At 39.8% G+C, this 21,427-nt stretch overlaps 1 protein-coding gene across 3 annotated transcripts in view; it reads right to left on the minus strand.

The window, feature by feature from the left end:
• The window catches only part of per2 (period circadian clock 2), a 92,309-nt gene that overhangs the window by 27,209 nt on the left and 43,673 nt on the right, over window positions 1-21,427 (minus strand). For all 3 annotated transcript variants that reach the window (XM_043702010.1, XM_043702013.1, XM_043702012.1), the window contains 6 exons: window positions 17,594-17,702; window positions 17,367-17,498; window positions 14,958-15,066; window positions 10,287-10,455; window positions 2,623-2,726; window positions 1,795-1,986 (listed from right to left, as the gene is read on the minus strand). In XM_043702010.1, the coding sequence (XP_043557945.1) occupies window positions 1,795-1,986; window positions 2,623-2,726; window positions 10,287-10,455; window positions 14,958-15,066; window positions 17,367-17,498; window positions 17,594-17,702 (815 nt within the window). The remainder of the gene's footprint in view (window positions 1-1,794; window positions 1,987-2,622; window positions 2,727-10,286; window positions 10,456-14,957; window positions 15,067-17,366; window positions 17,499-17,593; window positions 17,703-21,427) is intronic.

Below are 21,427 nucleotides of genomic sequence, written 5' to 3' on the forward strand. Positions count from 1 at the left end.
GAGGATGTCGCTGCCTACGCCAACATTTATTGCCCATCCCGAATTGCCCAGAGGGCAGTTAAGAGTCAACCACATTGCTGTGGATCTGGAGTCACATGTAGGACTGACCAAGCAAAGATGGTAGTTTCTTTCCCTAAGGGACATTAGTGAACCTGATAAGTTTTTCCCGCCAATGGATTCATGGTCATCATTAGATTCTTAATTCCAGATTTTTACTGAACTCAAATTCCACCATTTGTCATGGCGGATTTGAATCCAGGTCCCCAGATTATTACCTGGGTCTCTGGACTAACAGCTCAATCACTGTCAGTGGACAAAGACTAGGTTGCTGCGAACTCACATAGGTTTTGTGTGATGTTTTCACTATTCTGTTAGATATTGTTAGTCAGGATTGCAACAATTAAATCAGTATTGCTGGGCTGGGTCCAGAGGAAGAAGAAACATCTTTGTTACATATTGTGCAGGTGTGTGGACGTGATTATGTAACAACACAGCTATGGTGGCTTTTAATAGCTAAAAGCTTCAGTACTACATGATGTATACCCAGTTTTCAACATGGGTAGAACTGCCACTGAGAAAGAATTTGTGCTTTTAGAAGGGGAAGCAAATGAAAGACAAATAAGCTTAATATTACAATAAAAACTTGCATTTACCTAACACCTTCCACAGAATAAAGGATTCAGAAAGATATTTTTCAAAAAAAATGATTATCAATTAAATCAAGAAATTGTAAACTGATGATTGCTAGAGTATTACACCGTAGAACCAAAATGTTTTCTAGAAAAATGATGCTTAACAAGTTGAGGCTGCATTTTTTAAGTTGATAAGAGTTGAAACAGTTTTAAAGAACCTTGTTTTAAAAGAAGTAATATATTTAATTAAGATTCACAGTTAGGTATAGTTAAATTGTCACCTCTAGAGTTTAAAGGATGTTACACCTTTTTTCCATTTTTTGAACTTTGTTTACTGAATATGGTAGTGGTTAAGGTAATTGGAGTGTGGGGGATGGGGCAAACAGCTGACATTTAAATATCGCCATTAATGTAGTAAACCACAGAATTTCATAGACGTATTACAAAAATTTAATACTGAGTCATGTAGGGGTATTAAGACAGATGATCCAAAACATTATCAAAGTTTTACATTGCACTTTAAAGGAAGGATTGGGGCGTTTTAAAATTTCAGGCCACCCTAACTAAAAAAAACTTGCTGCTGATGGTGGAGCAATGAAACAAAAGGGAATGCACAAAATGATCAAACTGAGATCACAGAGGGCTGTTGGGCTGGAGTATATTGCAGCGTAAGGAGAGCAGAGTCCACGTAGGAGCTAGAAAGGCTGAGCTAACAGTTATTTAACATGAAACATCTGAAATAGGATGTTAAATGCGTCTCTAATAATGCTGCATTAATGTAGTGTGTGCTTAGCAATTCTGACAGATAGATGCACAAGGTTATACATTTCAGTTTAAGGAAGAAGGCATTCTTTACGTTCAGAACAAACAGTTTAAAAACAAAACCGTTTTAACATTACATGATTAGACAACTTTCTACACAGAGGGGTTAATTATGGCTTGGACTGATAAAGAAGCAAGAGCTTCACAGCATACAACTGTCCTTGATTTTCATTCCACTGAACTCAGAGTATAAATGCTGACTGATCGGAGGTCACACAAATCAAATGTACTTCCTCATATGCACAGAATGTTCTTCCACATAAATATAAAAAAAACTAAATATTAATTTGGAAGCATATTATCCAAACAGTCATTTTATAGTTCTACTGATGTATAATACCTGCATCTGCTTGTAGTTTCTTGTCTCCCACGTGGACAATAGTACTGCTGTAACTGCACTGGCTGGTGACACTTGCCGCCTTTCTTGGTAAGGAGAGTGGTGTTAAGGGAGTGCCAACAACCGTTCCGGTGGAGACCTCCTTTGCAACTTTAAAAGGAACTCGGACAGACTGTTGCGGTAATGGTGGTGCCTCTGTCAAATGAGCAAGAGAATTCATTATATTCCTGATGAAGGGATTTTGCCTGAAACATCAACTTTCCTGCTCCTCGGATGCTGCCTGACCTGCTGTGCTTTTCCAGCACTATTCTAATCCTGAATTCATTATGTACATTATTATGTACATATTCATCATTATAATGTTATTTATTCCTATTTGTCATCTACATTACAGGACAAAAACCATGGTGAAGTATTCAACAGCTTAAGTTTCTAAATATGCATCTTTCTATTTACAATTTTAAATTAAGAATGCACATTTTGCATTGTTGTTTCCAGTAGCTAATAATTTCAAGGAAATTACATCTCAGGTCAAGTAATTATATTTTGCTTGTGCCAGATTACCATTGTGGAACAAACTCTGTATTTTACTGCTGTGAAAGGAATCATGAAAGTAAGGACTTGTCATACAGAAAGCAAAAGAAAATGTTGGGTATCTACAGTAATTATGCATACAGAGACTTCATGAACAATCAATCATCCTTGCTTATTAAACTGTTTACTGTTCAGTCAGAAATATTAACTTATGCCAGAACTTCTCTATTTTGTCAGGTTATTTTCAGAAAAATATTTCAAAGTCCCCTTTGTCAAAGTCAAAATAGCATGAAATACCTTTAGAAACCTGTATGTTATTTTTTTCTTTATCATCATCAGATGCTGATGAGGATTCACATTTCCTTTTCACAGTGCTTGGAATATTGTAGCTGTCCAAATACCTGCAAAATACCAGAGGCAGAAATTAACTAAACTATAGGAAGTAAAAAGGATCATTTTGATTTATATTGGACTCCACAACCTCATCTTTAAATAATCTGTTAATACCATATAACTGGCCACAAAATAAAGTGTATAACGATTACTGTGAAATTTCATAGAACTGCTTGATCGATGAAGGAACAACTACATTTTAATAGGTTTTCAAGCATGATTCCATCTCTTGAACATAATCTGTGCTTGGCTCTGAAGAATGCAGCACTGTCAGAAATGATGTCTTTCAGATGAAATAATAAAAGAAATAGAAGTACAGAATGATGGAAATATTCAGCAGGTCAGATAGCATTGGAGACAAAGACACCAACAGGTGCTACCTGACCTACAAAGTACTTCCAGCATTCTGTGTTCTTATTATACATTTCCAGCCACCTGCAGCGATTCACTTTTGTGTTAATGTTAAATGGAACTCCAAAGAACAGAGAGAAATCTTCCAGTGTCCTTGTAGGCCATTATTCCTTAGCCAACACCAACAAATCAAAACAACAGGAGAGATGACAGTGCTCACTGCTGCCAGGACATTGCAACGTCCACACCGCTGGCAGCAATTATTAAGCGCCAGCTGCACAGCACATCACACAGTAGTCTTGTCTACAATCCCAAAGGAAATGACAGTGAGAGAAGCCAGTTCGATCAGAGACATGGAGTAGCTACTTGATTGAGTTTGGAAATGAGGAAGACGGTATCAGGGCCATAAGGCTCCTCACCCCACATGAAGATATTGGATTTGGCAAAAGGAGAGCTCAACTGCATATGTGGAGTCATGGACACCTCAGATAAGCTTTAGTAAGCTGTGCTGCACTACTTTCTTGTTAACTTCAAAGTTCACTCATTCTTAAACTGAATACGTTTAGTAGTCTCTTACACAATTATTTCCCTCCATCGTCTTATGTAGTACAAGCAGCAGTGAACCTCTGCCCCAGGGAGGTCAGCACCAGACATCTCAGCCCTACCTTTACCTCTGCCTCTCAAGTGGCAGGTCTTCAACCTTCAGAAGATGCATGAGCAAGACTCTCAACTATATCCTGTACCAGCTCAGAGGTTTCCACCTACTGACAGTCTACATAGATTAGACTTGGGAACACAATCAGGTGAGTACATCACTGACCGGTCTCCACTGCTAGTTAAGAAAGGAACGCCCCAGTCCCCTATACTCAAGAGGATTGCTGGAGATAGGTACTTGCTCAGCTCTATGGAAAAGACGATACTGTGGTCTTGGCCACTAACTGCTTTGTCAAAATGCATAAACAGGCATAGGGACAACAGCAGTTGGGTAAACTGGATCAAAGGAGTCTACCAACTTTCAGTTCCATGCTGACTCTAGATTGCATGTGTCTGGCTGCCTACTGCAATAGAGATCCAGACCCTCTGGGTCACACTTGGCATTTACCAGATATGCTCACAGACCTACATTCTATCGCTCCAATCATAGGTGCTAAGCATCAATGACAAGACTACAGAGTGATGGGGGAATTTAAACTCACTTGAAGATGCCCCTTTCTCTCAGGGTATCAATGGACACTCACTGGGAGGGGGAACCATATACAGCTTCCTCTCAGGATGCTCTCAGAGGTGCCCAGCCCCTCCATCACTCCTTGCCTGTGATGCTGAGGAGGGTGAGTCTGTGTCTGGCAGGGCACTCCCAGCAGACATAAACCACAAAGTTAAAAATCACACAACACCAGGTTAGAGTCCAACAGGTTTAAATGGAAGCACTAGCTTTTGGAGCGTCACTTCTTCATCAGATGGTTTTGGACAACCACCTGATGGAGCGCCACTCCGAAAGCTAGTGCTTCCAGTTAAACCTGTTGGACTATAGCCTGGTGTTGTGAGATTTTTAACTTTGCACACCCCAGTCCAACACTGGCATCTCCAAATCATAAACTACACAAGTCTTTCATGCTGCAAAGCTGGTCCCTTCCACTTTAGCTGTGGATACTGGGACTGTCTCGTGGGAAGGAAAGAAAGAAAAAGCACCTTCAGGCATCCTAAGGATTAAAAGGTCTTTCACTGCAGATACTATTAGACTTTACGATTCTTGAACTGTGACATTGCTGTCGGAGGAGCACCTAGGGACAAGTTATCATAATGCTATTCATTTAAGTAATTATGGAAAAGGATAGAACTGATCAAAAAGTTAAAGTTCGAAACTGGAATAAGGCCAATTTTGATGGTATTAGGTAAGAACTTTCAAAAGTTGATTGGGAGAGGCTATTCTCAGGTAAAAGGACAATTCGGAAGTGAGATGAAAATGAGATGAGAACTCAGAGACAGTATGTTCCTGTTAGGGTGAAGAGCAAGGTTGGTAGGTGTAGGGAATGCTGGACATCTAGAAAAATTGAGGCTCTGATCGAGAAAATGGTGTAGACAGCTGGGATCAGGTGAATCCCTAGAGGAGTATAAGGGCAGTAGGAGTATACTTAAGAAGGAAATCAGGAGGGCAAAAAGGGGACATGAGATAGCTTTGGCAAACAGAGTTAAGGAGAATCCAAAGAGATTCTCTAAACACCCAATGGGCAAAAGTGTAACTACACAGAAATAAAGATCAATGTGGCCGTCTATGTGTGGAACCTCAGGAGATACGTGAGATATCAAACAAATATGTCACACCAGTATTTCCTGTGAAGGAGGTCATGGAAACTAGGGAACTTGGAGAAATAAACAGTGATGTCTTGAGTTAATATTACAGAATAGGAGGGGCTGGAACTCCTAAAATGTATAAATCCACAGGACTTCATTAGGTGTTTCCCAGATCTTTGTGGAAAGCTGGTGAAGAGACAAACTTGATTGAATTTTTTTGACAAGATGACAACGAAGATTGATGAAGGCAAAGTGGTAATCATTGCCTATATGAACTTCAGCAGCATTCATCAAGGTTTTGTATGGTAGACTGGTTAGTAAGGTCAGGTCACATGATATCCAGGGAGAGCTAGCCAATTGGATACAAAATTGGTTTGAAAATAGGAGACAGTGTGGTGGTTGAGGGTTGCCTTTCAGAATGAAGACCTGTGACCAGCAGTGTGTCACTATGATCAGTGCTGGGTCCACTGCTTTTCACAATTTATATAAATGAGTTGGATGTGAATATAGGAAGTATGGTTATGAAGTTTGCAGATGATACCTAAATAGATGGTGTAGTGGACAATGAAGAACATTACCTCAGAGTACATTGGGACCTTGATCAGATGGGCAAAGGAGTGGCAGATAGTCTTTAACTTAGAGGAATGTGAGGTGTTACATTTTGGTAAGGCAAACCAGGGCAGGACTTATGCACTTAATGGTAGGGCCCTGGGGAGCGTTTCCAAAGAGATCTCATAGGTGCTTGAAAGTAGATTTGCAGGTAGACTGGGTGGTGAAGATGATGTTTGGCACCCTTGTCTTCATTGGTTAGAACACTGAGCATATGGTTGGAATGTTGTGTTGCGGCTGTACAAGACACCGATGAGGCCATTTTTAGTATACAATTATGGTTATCCTTCTATTGTAAGGATGGTGTTAAAATTGAGAGAGTGCAGGCAAAATTTAAATGGGTGTTGCCAGTACTGGAGGGCTTGAGTTATGGGGAGAGATTGCATAGGCTGGGACTTTTTCCTTTAGAGAGTTAAAGACTGAGATGTTATCTTAAAGAAGTTTCTAAAATCATTAGGGGCATGGATATGGTAAATAGCCAAGGTCTTTTTCCTAGGATGGAAAGCATAGTTTTAAGGTGAGGGGAAAAAGATTTGAAAAGGATCTGAGGGTTAACTTTTCAGGCAGAGGGTGGTGCATCAATGGAACAAGCTGCCAGAGGAATTGGTGGAGGCGGGTACAATTACAACATTTGAAAGGGACCTGGATGGGTATATGGATAGGAAGGGTTTAGAAGGATATGGGCCAAATGCTAGAAAATGGGACTAAGTCAGATTGGGGTGTCTGATCAGAGGGGACGAATTGGACCAAAGGGTCTGTTTCCATGCTGTATGACTCAATGTTGGCTGCAGCCAAGGTATTACATTTTAAAGCGGAAAACTGTGAGGCTAAAACAATGTTTAGGGATTGTGCTTGGGCCTGGCTCCTACACAAATTTTCCACATTAATGCCCACCTTCTGAGTGAATGAGTGGAATCAGCAATGATTCCACATATTTCTGGAGCTATCAAGGGAATGCACTGTCATTCATGGGTGGCAGGTATACAATAAGCCGATCACACGTTGCCACTCCCTCACAGCACAATTTCTGTTGAGAAAAGTTGCATAAACTGCTGCTTCTTTCATGGTAATTGCCATCCCACATTTCAGGTCAATTTAGTTGGCTACACAAATTCTGAAACATTGAAGGCTAACCAATGACGCAAGGGTCAAGAGGTAGTGCCTCAGGGCTGCTTTCAATCTGCTGCTTATCATAAGGATGAACATCTGAAGATTTCTGTTGACTCCCTATTTTGACTGCATCCTGTATGTTCCCTCTTGTTTTTTATTAAATCCCCAGTCATGAAGGGAACAGTATGGCACAATAATGCAGGACCTTTCTAGGGTATACTGCAAGGTTCTGCCAAAACAGTTCTGGCAACGAAGCTCCATCTTGAGGATGGTCTGGTCTAAAATAGTGTCTGTGTGGGCAGCATTATGTCCTCATTCTGTATCAGTTGCAGGGTTTCGTGAAGGTATCACCAGGCATATTTGGAGGGGATAGCCTTTGTCTCCTAGAACAAATAGCCACAGGATCATAGAAGGAGGCAGGAAGCTAAAGATTTCACCCATATGCATATATCATTGCAACTCCTAGTGCAGACATCCAAAATCTGGAATCGATGATCACAGATAAATTTGAACATTAATGGATTGGAAACCATTTCTGTTGACAAACTCTGCAGGCTGGTAACAGGTGCTCTCAAAGCAGAAGCCATTGGGTGTTCCTGTGAGAAAGGCAACACCATTTCAATATGGTACTTCTGAGCTCCCACATCAATCACAATGGAGTGTCATTTTATTCCCTGACACAGTATGCCATGGAGGTTTCCCAAAGAGGCCAGTGTCAAGACTTGGTAAAAGAGCTCTGAAGTATGTCAACTTATCCACATGTATGTCATGAACCCAAGTGTTCACAAACACTGGGGGAAATAAAATTTAGGTATAAATCCACTGTGATATCTGATAACCCCTTCTCCAAAAAGCCAACTTTGACCATCTTAGTCCAGGTCCTTGCATATTTACAGTTCAATGTGCAAATGTGGAAGTTCTAAAGTATTTTCTTCCAGTGTCAGGTGTGAAAAGTGAATCTCAAATGGCAAACCCAGGTGAGACATTTAAGTTAGCATCTGAATAGATTTGCTTATCTGACATGATAAGGAGTCTATTAGTGCGAATGATGTCATTGTCATGATTGCTCGAGGTCATAATTTTTATGTTTGTTGTTGGAAGACAAATTACTTGCCAGTTAACTGTAATTTGAAGCCAGATGGGTTGCACTACTGAATCAGTGGGGACATGATTAGTAAAATTGTCTACAGCAGGGCTTCGGAATATTATACTCCATTTATGAAGAGGGAAACAGTAGCTTGTAACTTATTTGTACCACTTAGGTCTCATTATTGTGCCATTAACTGGATTGAAGGCAGCAAGGTTTCAACTTTGGTGTCCTTGTGAGCGATTTCCAGACTCTACCTAAGATACACAATTCCTTCCTGTTGCCATCTTAGTATTCCCGATAACCTTTCAGCCTCCTAACTTTTCTGATCATCCCTTTATAAAATTGATAAGGTTCCCAGTTTATCCTCCAGCCCATGGCTTTGTGAATTGCCATGCCCTTATTGTCTGTAATGCTCCTCAAGCAGAGTCCAGAGTGATTGTGACACATGAAACATCCAACTCCTGGAGCTCCCTGGCTCCATGAAATCACACCCTTCTATCTTGAATTGCTCTCTTTCAATGTATTTAGTCCCTCAGCAACCCAGCTGAATGAACCCCACCTCAAAACATGAGCTTCACACTTTCCTCAAAAATCAATTGGCTGCCCCTGTGGTAAGCCTCCTGGCTATTAAAGTCCAAACCCTCAGAACCCTCAGCCTTCTGCCAACTGACGTGGCAGGACGCTCTGATTGATCATGATCCAATCCTCAGACCAAGGTCTCCACAACAGCCGAATGACTCAACTCTAATTCCACGATTGGCTGCACTTGGCCTGCACGACTGATCTACATGCAACTCTGGACTCTGGTAGATCAAACACTTGATCAATAATGGCCAACTTCCTGGACTGCAATCGTACAAGACCCTTGATCATCAGTAGAAGCACTCGCGGACTGACCAAAGTCCTACTCCCCTTTTACCATGTGCTTGAAGCATATGCTGTGTATTTGTCACTTAAGCAGCTGAGGTGATTTGCATGGTGCCACATAGTGGCATGCTCAACCCTTGAGTATTAAGTCTTCCACATTGTGATAAGCTGCCGGCCTCTTCCGCCACACTAAAAAACAACGCAAGCCATAGAGGATGACAGCCTGCAACTTTGCACTGAAGAGCTTATGTGCTGAAAAACACATAAGCCATAGAACCTCAAAGTAAGTGCAAAGCAAGAGAGTATTAAAAATGTAAGTCAAGTCCTAAAATGTGTCTTGTTTAGATGCATGAAATGCGTGGCCCCCTGCACAGAGCAACCTAGCAGAAACGTGTAAGTCAGTCACAATTGTCCTGGAGTGAAGTTCTGAGTGAGAGTTGGTCCAAATGCACTCATGACAACATGGTGTGGCTGCTGGTTTGCTAGGATGTCAACTTGTGTGGACAGAGGGTGGTGGAGGATACTGTTCATGGAGTATGCAGCAATATTGTGGCGGAGACAAAGTTGGAAGAAGTCCTGAGAAGCAAATGATGAGCTGCTGCTGCTGCCAGGTATCTTTGACTTTCATGTAAGAAATTTCTCAGGGAAGAAGAGAATTGGAAGCTGCATAGAAATAGAGAGAGTTCAGTTAATAAAGAGATGCAAATGCATGGAAATAATATAGCCACCATTCATTACCAAGATTCTGACTTTGCCATTTACAGGGAAAATCAGACAAACCTTTCTTGATTTTGATGTTCTGAATTTTGTATTTTCACCATATTTTGTCAACTTCTTTGCTACTGGCCAAACCAATCACGGGAGCAGAAGACCTACCCATTGAAAATTTGACTCATAATACATCATTACAACAAAACATTACTTTTATAAAGAATGAGGTCAGTATGCTTCGAATGAAATTAAATCACATCATCAACAGATTTTTAAACGTATTCTTTTGTCAGTAATGCTCCATGATATAAAATTACTTTGCTTACATTTGTGACGACTTTATTCATATGTAATTGATCATTTAATGATATCCAGGATTTGTTATTGCATTTCTCTGCAACTTGCACAGCATAGGTTTGTTTGACTTGTGCATTTCTAACAGTGTGTTTCTTCAAAGCACAAAAATCAGCTACAATAGCCCTCCAAAAAGGAGCCAGGACCTGCATTACTGTGGGAGCAAAAGCAGGATCTCACTCACCTTATTACACTGTCCAAGCAGTTTATTTGCTGATAACAATATACTGGCTGCTCCTTGCATCTTGAATCATCCAACAGCATGTTTTTTACGGCACTGCTGGGTGCAGCACCCTTGGATGAACTGGCTTTAAAGTCTTTGCTCTGGCCACAAGTTTCTCTTTGTTGTGTTACTGCAAAATATATGTACTTTTAGAATTAGAACAAGCCGTTTCCAACATGCAGTTTAAAAATAAACTTTAAAATAGCCACACAGTCACTGACCTAAAAGTGATTATCATCCTAGAAACTGGATCTTAACATAACTGGGTTTAGTTTCTAACATTACTGGGTTTAGTTTCTAACATTACTGGGTTTAGTTTTAGCAAAATACTCAAAGGAAAAAAAAAGCGACACCACTTTCCAGGGACTTAAGAAGTTCTAAATAAATGAGTTAACAAATATTACATAAATCTCTTTATGCTTCTGCACGTTAAAAAGTGCACTTAAACTGTGTTTGAAGATGCTCACTAGCACTTTCACAGTACAGTTGATATGTGCTATGCAAACATTTGCGATGTTTCCAAGTATAAACACAAGAATAAGGAGCAGGACTGGGCCACTGACCCTCATGTCTGCTATCATACAAAGCTAGTCCCTTTTTTTTCAAAAAAGCTGTTTCTTTTCTCAAGGATTCCGTGTCTTTAGTTTTTTTCAGAAGGGTCATAAATACCTCTTGGCTCTGAGATGACTAGTTTGGTACAGAGATGAAAAAGGATTTTGAGAGACCTTTTGTTTATATGCAAACAGATGAGACTTCAGGCCAAAGTGGTCATGATTAGAAGTGACTTGTATAATGAAAGGGGAATGGTCAGCTCTCAAGCTGAGCGATTCAGTTCAGAACTAGTTAGGAGTTCAGCTGTGTAGAAATAGACTCGCTCTCTCTCTCCTTCTGCCCTTCTAACTTCAATCTGTAAGCATCTGTTCTATTTTTACTGTTTTTTTTTTAAAGGGGGTTTGCTTATTGGGACTGTTATGTATATTCAGAACAATATAATTAAGTCTAGTTTGGATAGATTGAGTTCTATAGGGATTCTTTGTTCTGTTCTTAGTGTTTCATTGCATAATTTTGAGAACACATTTTTGTCTGTTTTAAAACCTAGTAGTCAGCCTCGCTAACTTGCTCAGAGTAATTTTCACTGTACACTTACCAAAACAAATTACAAAGTTATGGTCTGAGCTGCCTGCTTTAAGAATGTTTTGAGTGGTCTGGCCTATTCAGTAACAGACTTGGGGGCTCGCCCATGATTTTAAACTGCGAGTAGTAGGTGCTAGTGTCTTTATTTTGGGTGTTAGTTTAGTTGGGTAGACAAAGCTTGGGATAGTAATGACTCTTTCTGTCACCAAACGTTTTCTGGAAGTGGATGTGGTGACTTTGGAAGGATTGCAAAAGTGAATAAGACCAAGCTGCAGGAAATAGCAGATCAACTGGGATTGGAAATGCCTGCTTCTGTGAGGACAGGAGAGATAATTACAGCAGTAGCTTAAGATTTAAACTTGCCGGAAAAATCATCAGAATCTATAGAGATGGCAAGAATTCAACTGCAAATAAAGCAGCTTGAGTTTGAGGTGAGAGATCAGGAAAGGGCAGCAGAAATGAAACACAGTCTGAGTTATGATTAAAAGCAGAAGAGAGAGAAAAAGAGCAGCAGAAGAGAAAGAAAAAGAGAGTGTGTTTGAACTTCAGAAACTGACATTTAAAAAGGAAAGTCGGCTCAAAAGGCTGGAGGTAAAGGCTGAAGGTAACCTTAGCGAGGAAGTAGTGTGAACTCATGTGGAAGAGCAGAGTTAAAATGGCAAGGTCAGCAGCTGAAGTGGCTGATGATAATGAGCTGGTCCATAAAACCTGGTTTGGCTTCCAGAATCAATTTCAGTCCATGAGGTAGAGCAGGGGCAAAGAGAAATCCTCATGTGGAAAGGGAAAGGTAGATCTCAGTGAAGATCATAAGGATATCTCACCACAGGATAAAAATGAAACCCTTGAGGGGGAACAAAGAAGTTAAAAAGCTCTGATGTTTTCATTACAATAAAGTGGGCCACATGAAATCAGTGTCGGTGTGCTAGGAGAAAGCCAAATGTAGGAAAACTGGACAAGCCTGGAAATTTTGTTGGACAAGTAACAAAAAGCACAAGGGATGATTAAGGAAGAAATGCCAGATCTGCTCAAAAAATATACATGCAAGGGCAAAGTTCACATAGGCCTGGAGTAATAGGTAAAGAGATTACAATATTGAGGAACACAGGATCCTCTCAGTCGGTAATGCTGTGAGATGAGGAGATATGTACTCCTGAGGGACTATTGCCAGAAAAGTTACTGTTAACAGGAATACGTATCTCCTCATCTCCCAGCATTACCGACTGAGAGGATACTGTGTTCCTCAATATTGTAATCTCTTTACCTATGACTCCAGGCCTATGTGAACTTTGCCCTTGCATGTATATTTTTTAAGCAGATCTGGCATTTCCTCCATAATCAATCTCTGATCATCTTGGACACTCTGAGGCAGTTGTCTAACTTCCCTTGTGCTTTTTGTTACTTGTCCAATAAAATTGCCAGGCTTGTCCAGTTTTTTCTTACATGTAGCTTTCCCCTAGCTCACCAACACTGATTTTGTGTGGGCCACTTTATTACAATGAAAACACCAGAGCTTTTTAACTTCTTTTAACCTCCATTACATCCACAATGTTAAGTCAGAACAACACTGAATGTGGCAATTTAAAATGAGGACTTACTTAAAAGTTGATTTAAAACCCAACTAAAGTCACAGGAACAGACATTCAATGCCACTGGGGTAAAATGATCCATAAGTTGCAATAGAGGTCAAGCTTACAGGCTTGTTCTAGTGATTTTCTTCATTAATGTTACCACTGCTATCACTGGAAGAGACTACACTCATGAACTGTGTGTGGGATCCATTAATTCCCAAACTTCCATATCACTGGAACCATTATTGTAAACTTACTGAAACAAATTGCAAAGTCATGGTCTGGGCTGCCTGCTTCAGAATGTTTTGAGTGGTCTGGTCTAGTCCATAGCAACTGCACCATTCAATTATTTTATTGTTGATCTGACTGTGACCTCAATACACTTTCTAAGGTAACCCTCTTACCTTCTGACTCCCTTTCTTGTGAAGAATCATGCTTCAGGTGTGAATAGTTCAGTACAATCATTTCAAAATGACAAAAAGCCAAGTAATTACTTAGTTTACAAATTCAGGCTTTAGAATTATGGTAACTTATGTTACAAAGAATAGATGGCGACTTGTATTAGGCTTTGATTATCATATTGTTGACTATCTTTCAGTGTCTTAAAAAAAATGACCATTACTCCAGCTTAGTCAGTGAGCACTGGCAGACAGATAATTCAACCATTACACATAGTGGAGGTCGGATCACAAGACCATAAAATACAGGAAAAGATTCAAGTTGTTCAGAACCTGCTCTACCATTCTATTATGGCTGGTATGCTTCTCAATCCTGATCTCCCAGTAACCTTTGATTTTTGATTAGTAACCTAATCAAAAATCTAACACTGTCTTAAAGGCACTCAATGACTTGGCCTCAGCAATCTTCCGCAGGAATGTGTCCCACAGATTCATTACCTTCTGGCTGAAGAAATTCCTCCTCATCTCAGTTCTAAGAGTCATCCCTTTTCTCTAAGGCAGTGTCCTCTTGTCCTAGTCTCTCCTACTGGTGGAATCTTTTCTATATCCACCCCTATCCAGGTCTCAGTATTCTGTAAGTTTCAATGATCCCCCCTTCAGCCTTGTAAATGCTATCAAGTGCAGACCCAGAGTCCTCACCTGCTCTTCATATGACAAGCAAAAAAAGAGATAACATCAAAGGTTTGAACTGAACCCACAACAAATTAGCCGCTGGCAAACTGGCACCATTGCAAAGCCATCATTTACACCACTATGCTATCATCTCTTGTGGTAGAGATTAAGATGTATGTTTACAATTTGAAAATGTTCTGCTTTTAAATATTGAGTACTATGTGAGATCTGGCTAACATTCTATTAACAGTGTGCACACAGCGGTCACCACATGCACCTACTTTTGAAATGGTACTCACATTTTCACAGATTTTAAGAACTTGCACAATAAACTTTATATTTTTGTTATGGAAACATGTTGAGAGGTGAGGAGAAATCGAAAATCATTTTACATGTTTTAAAATAAAAATTCAGACTTCCTCTTTAAAATGACTGCCTTTCAAATATGTATCATGAAAATGTAGTCCCTCACGTTGCCAATTATACTTCCTTCCTTCCATTCTTCTTTTATGTTTTTACTTAACCAGAATCAAATAACAGGAAATGAATGTTTATACACAAGATATTTACATTACACTAAGGTAGAACTATATTTCTGGATTATTTAAAAATAAACTGGAGTCTTTAAGTTGTTGCTTTTACAGTGACTAAACAAGTGATCCTCAAACTATTGCAACCTTTCTGCAGAATAACGTCACTCTGCGTAAACTACTACCATTATTACTAGAAATGAATAGCTACAACTCATAACAGATGTATTTGAACTTGACACATGTATGAAGTCAAGGAAGTCAAAATTATTTCAAGTCAATTCATCACTCATGTCTAGATAATGAAAGAAATTTAATTAAGCCTATTACCGCTTTTGTGTCTGCGTTTTGATTCACTCTTTCCTCTGTTCTCAATGAACATTGCTTGTCCTTGATTTTTGACCAAATGCACATCCTTACAAATTTTCTGAAATGTCATCTGAAAGAAACAAATGATTGAAGGCTGAAATTTTACAGACTGTTTTGTCTAGCTGCCAGAATCTGTTTTGGGACTTGACAAAACCAAATACAGAATGAGACAAAAGGCTTTTCAAAATTCGGCAAACAACCCAAAAGAAAAAATCTTTGAAGGCACACAGTCATTAAATCATTAAAGCACACTTAATTACTTTACATTATTTGAATTCAACGTGCGAATATTTTTAACTAGAATATTTGATCAATGCAGCCAAGAATGAACTACTGTCTCGTCAATAACATTCTCAACTCAGCCAGAAGGTTGTGGGTTCCAGTTCCAGTCCAAAAATGGATTCTACAGGTAGTACTACGGATGTGCTTAATTGTCATTGCTGATTCACAAGTTCTTTATAAGGCTATCCTGATCACAATCAGACATTTTCCAGTTTTTCAGAGTTTCATCCAAATATTTCCATTTTCACTTAATCTGCATTTAATTAACTGGTTTTCAGTTTTATATGCTTACAGTACAAAAGTTTAAGACTTGGAGATGGATAATGTCACCAACTTTTTAAACTGACTGGAGGTATTTGCAATCCGTTAGTAACCATTCAGTTCCTAATTAGTCAATTTAGATCACATGGGATTCAGGGACAGCTTGCCAAGTAGATACAAAATTGGCTTGATGGTAGAGACACAGGATGGTGGTAGAGGATTGTTTTCTGGTCTGGGGCCTGCGACCAGCAGTGTTCCGCAGGGATCGGTGCAGGGTTCCCTGTTGTTTGTCATTTATATAAATAATATAGGAAGCATAGTTAACAAATTTGCAGATGACATCAAAATTGGTGGTCTAACATACAGGGAAGAAGGGTATTTAAGAGTTCAAAGGGATCATTGATCAACTGGGCCTACGCGCCAAGAAGTGGCAGATGGAGTTTAATTTAGATAAATGTGAGGTGTTGCATTTTGGTAAGATGGACAAGGGTAGGGCTTACACAGTTAATGGGAGGGCCCTGGGGAATGTTGTCAAACAGAGACTTAGGGGTTCAAGTGCATAGTTCCTTAAAAGTTGCATCACAGGTAGACAGGATGGTACAGAAGGCATTTGGCATGTTTGTCTTCATTGCTCAGACCATTGATTATAAGGATTGTACAGAATGTTGGTTAGGCCACTTTTGGAATACTATATACAGTTCTGGTCACCTTTCTACAGGAAGAACATTGTTAATCTTGAAAGGGTGCAGAAAAAGTTTACAAGGATGTTGCTGGGACTGGAGGGTCTGAGTTATAAGGAGAGGCTGAATAGGCTGGGACTTTTTTTTCACTTGGAGCATGGGAGGTTGATGGGTGACCTTACAGAGGTTTATAAAATTATGAGAGGCACAGATCAGGTGAATAGCAAAGGTCTTCGCCTAGCATAGGGTAATTCAAAACTAGAGGACACAGGTTTAAGGTGAGATGGGAAAGATTTAAATGGGAAACAAGTGGCAGTTAATTTCTACACAGAGGGTTGTTCGTATGCGGAATGAATTGCCAGAGGAAGTGGTAGACACAGGTACAGTTATAATATTTAAAAGACATTTGGACAGGTACATGAATAAGAAAGGTTAGAGAGATATGGGCCAAATGCAGGCAGGTGGGACTAGTTTAGGTTTGTAAAACTGGTTGGCATGGACAAGTTGGTCTGAAGAGAGTGTTTCTGTGCTGTATGACATTTTGACTCTATGGCTCTAAATCAAAGTTCTGACTTAGCCCTAAACCATAGCTAAATTAGCAATCTCAGCTAGGTAGTAACATTCTCTCAATTAGCTTTAAATGATTTGGAGCAAGTGGAGTTACGAGTCAGAGAGCTGGGTAGGAAAGTGGCGAGGAGGGAAACCGCAATTGGTGGAGAAGTAGGAAGCAAGACAATTGGAGAGCAGTGATTGAAGGGAATTGTGAGCAGGCCTCACGAAAGTCAAGTATAGGATGCAAAATGAATAGATATTCCTTACAAAAAAAAGCTACAGCATTTTAAAAATAAGTGACTATGTTTTGAAAAGCAATCAAACAGAACTCCTCGCACTAGATCTAAAATGGCACCAATTGCATCATATAAGGCTAAATTGGTAGCCCTGATTCTAAGTATGTCAACTGCCTCCATTACATCCACAATGTTAAGTCAGAACAACACTGAATGTGGCAATTTAGAATGAGGACTTACTTAAAAGTTGAAATGAAACCCAACTAAAGTCACAGGGATAGACATTCAATGTCACTGGGGAAATGGCCCAACTTCAATTTGTATTACATTCAATAACTTACAACAGAGATCAAACTTACCGGCTTGTTCCAGTGACTTTCTTCATTAATGTTACCACTGCTATCACTGGAAGAGGCTACACTCATGAACTGTGCATGGGATCCATTACTTCCCAAACTTCCATATCCACTGGAACCATTATTGTAAACTGGCTAAAATGGAAAAGATAGAACAGTTTTAATAAGCAATGTGCTAACCAAATTATGTTTATATTAGAATACACAATGAAAATATCAATTAGCTTTACCTGTAGCAAAAGCTGACGAATTTGCTCAGTGATTGTCTGGATTTCAGGACTAAGTGTCTTTGTTTCAGTAATTCCCGGATTAGCAAATACATCTTCATTCAACGGTCCCCTGTAAGGATTGAGGGTTAAGTGAGAATTTTGTACATCTTTTCTACATGATTACAATCACTTCTGTAAATTTCTAATGTTATTTTGAATATTTAATATTTTGTAGGTTAAGTTATCATCATTTTATTTTAAGTATTCAAAGATACATCACAGCTAATTTGGTCTCATGGATAGTTGATGGCAACTTGGGTCAGAGTAACAGGACTTAGAGACAGCAATCATGATGAGTTTGGTCCCTAACCTAATCCCAAAAGCACGGAACCTCAATCAACTATACAAACTATGCTCCAAGAAGTTCACTTATTTTAGTGAGTTAGATTATCAAAGTTTTTTTTAAACTAACAGTTCAAATAGTTGGTTATTCATTCTAGGCATTCTGGAAATAGATGAAATTTTCCTTTCACTATGTCTCATCTCACCTTGTACCTATCTACAGTTTAGAATTTCTGTAAAATGTGCAGCATGTGACCGACATACATGTGTTACAAATTGCTAATGACTGAGCTGTAAACAACAAAGCAGCTGAGATGCTACATCGGGCAGGGAATCAAAAGCTGCCCACGAGGTACAGGTGAGGTAGATGTTAATGTATCATTGATTTTAGACCAATACAGCTAATTTTGAGCTTGTCATTCCAGCTGACATTCTCTCGCACATGCTCAGTTGAACAGCTATTCAGGAGTACAAAAGACTCCCCCACTACGGCTGTCTAAAGTGCTACCAATACTATCAAGTTAGCCACTGATGAATTTCTTTTGGCTCAGTTTGAGCTCGTGGAACTGCTTGGTGCTTTGAAGAATCGGATAAAGTTGAAGTCATAGAGTCACAGAGATGTACAGCACGGAAACAGACTCTTCGGTCCAACTCATCCATGCTGACCAGATATCCTAAATAAATCAAAGACCCACTTGCCAACATTTGGTCCATATCCCTCTACTCCTTCCTATTCATAGACCCATCCAGATGCCTTTTAACTGTTGTAATTGTACCAGCCTTTACCACTTCCTCTGGCATTGCATAAACGCACCACCCTCTGCTTGGTAAAGTTGCCCCTTAGGTCCCTTTTAAAACTTTTCTCCACTCACCTTAAACCTATGCCCTCTACTTTTAGACTTGCCTTCCCTGGGGAGAAGACTTTGTTAGCGATTTTTGAGAAGATTTGCAGGTCAGGTTAATGATAAATATGTAAGTTAGCTGGTTAAGCTTGAAGGTTTGTTTTCAGATGCTTCGTCACCATGCTAGGTAACATCATCACTGAGAGTCTCTGGTGAAGCGCTGTTGGTATGTCCCGCCTCTCTATTTATAGGTCTTGGTTTCTTAAGGTGGGTAATGTCATTTCTAGTTCTCGTTTTCAAGGGGAGGTAGATAGGATCTAAATCGATGTGTTTATTGATGGAATTCTGGTTAGAATGTCATGCCTCTAAGAATTCTCATGCGTGTCTTTGTTTTGCCTGTCCTAGGATGTGTGTGTTGCCAGTCAAAGTGGTGTCCTTCTTTGTCTGTATGTATGGTAACTAGTGATAGTGGGTCGTGTCTTTTGGTGGCCAGTTGGTGTTCATGTATCCCGGTGGCAAGTTTCCTGCTAGTTTGTCCAATGTAGTGTCTTTTACAATTCTCACATGGTATTTTGTAAATGACATTAGTTTAACTGGTAGTATCTAATGGATCCTTTAGGTTCATTAGTTGCTGTTTAAGTGTGTTGGTAGGTTTGTGGGCTACCATAATGCCAAGGGGTCTGAGTAGTCTGGAAGTCATCTCTGATATGCCTTTGATGTAAGATAATGTGGCTATAGATTTTGTTGCGTCGTTTTTGCTAGTCTGGGTTTGTTTCTGAGGAATTGGCGGATTGTGTTTATTGGGTACCCTTCTATATATTTGTCTATTTACCATATCCATGCCCCTCATGATTTTATAAACCTCTATGAGGTCACTCTTTAGGCTCCGACATTCCAGGGAAAATAGCCCCATCCTATTCAGTCTCTCTCTATAACTCAAACCCTTCGACCCTGGCAACCCTGTCAAGTCAATAAGAAGTTGTTCCTGACATGGAGAATGCCTTCTATGACTGTAACAGTTCTGGTCAGATCACTTTCTCCCATTCATAACATGTTACAGTTGCAATTCCCTTTAAGGCTATAATGTGAGAGCAAAAAAGAAGAGGCAGCAAAATAGATGTGTGGATGAATACTCAGTAGGAGGTTTTACCCACCATTAGTCCTCCAGGAATATTTCACTTGGAGCAGTGTTGACTTATCTACACTTCAGGAAGGAATTACCCACATAATCTGCAGCATCAGAGCAGGGCACGTTGTTACAAAAAGGTGATTATGGCCTGGAGTTCAAATGCCTCTCTCCTGCAGGAAGGTGACAGATGCACTTTATGCAAGGAAAGGGGTGTTCACTGTGTTCTCTCTGAATACCAAAAAGCAAACAATGTGTGCATGACTTCGTAGAGGTAATGAGACTTCCCAAGGATGCTCATGAGTGTGACATCTAAAATATGAAGTACTGGAACCATAATCATGTGCTGAATGTGCAATTAAATGAAACCATTTATGAAGGGAATGCTCACTGTGCTGACAACAGTCACAATGCTCTCATTCAGTCTTTCAGTCACCGTCACAAATCAAAGTGTGGTTCATGGGAACAAAGGAAATCTTTAATTATGACTAATGACTCAACATCAAAACCTATCCCACACATGGTCAGCATATATAAAAAGGAAAGCTATGCTGCCATTCAAACAGCAGAGCAGACCACTGAGCTACTAAAGTAAAAGAAAAAAACTGTGGATGCCGGAAATCAGAAAAAAAGACAAAAACAAAAATTGCTGGAAAAACTCAGCTGGTCTGACAGCATCTATGGAGAGAAAGCAGAGTAAATGTTTTGGGTCCCATCATCCTTCTACAGAACAGGGCTTTAAAGTAACTGCCCCGCTGACTGGACGACTCTGGAGAAGCTCAATGGAGCCTATGTTCTGCTACATTCTCCACAATGTGGCCATGATGTAGGCATAGCTCTGGTCAATAGGAATAACACAAAAAACTCGAGAAGCAGGAGCTGACACATCCCCTTTATAATTAGCCTGTCTGCAAGTGCTCATTCAACTACAATCCTCTCTACCTGCAACTCCACTTTCAAGGAGCTATGAATCTGTACTCCATGTTCTTTTCCACAGTAAATACTGATGCAAAATATTCATTTAGTATCTCCCCCATTTTCTGTGGCTCCACACAAAGGCCGCCTTGCTGATCTTTGAGGGGCCCTATTCTCTCCCTAGTTACCCTTTTGTCCTTAATGTATTTGTAAAAACCTTCTGGATTCTCCTTAATGCGATTTGCCAAAGCTATCTCATGTCCCCTTTTTGCCTACTGCCTTTATACTCTTCTAAAGGATCCACTCGATCTATCCTGCGTAGACCTGACATATGCTTCCTTGTTTTTCTTAACCAAACTCTCAATTTCTTTATTCACCCAGCATTCCATATACCTACCAGCCTTTGCTTTCCCCCTCACAGGAATATACTGTCCCTGGACTCTCGATATCTCAATTCTGAAGACTTCTCATTTTCCAGCGAACATCTGCCCCCCACTCAGCTTTTGAAAGTTCTTGCCTCATGCTGTGAAAATTGGTCTTTCTCCAATTTAGAACTTCAACTATCCTTTTCCATCACTATTTTAAAATGAATAGAATTATGGTTGCTGGCCCCAAAGTGCTCCCCCACTG

This window comes from Chiloscyllium plagiosum, chromosome 13, assembly GCF_004010195.1.
Source record: "Chiloscyllium plagiosum isolate BGI_BamShark_2017 chromosome 13, ASM401019v2, whole genome shotgun sequence".
Classification (NCBI taxonomy): Eukaryota; Metazoa; Chordata; class Chondrichthyes; order Orectolobiformes; family Hemiscylliidae; genus Chiloscyllium; species Chiloscyllium plagiosum.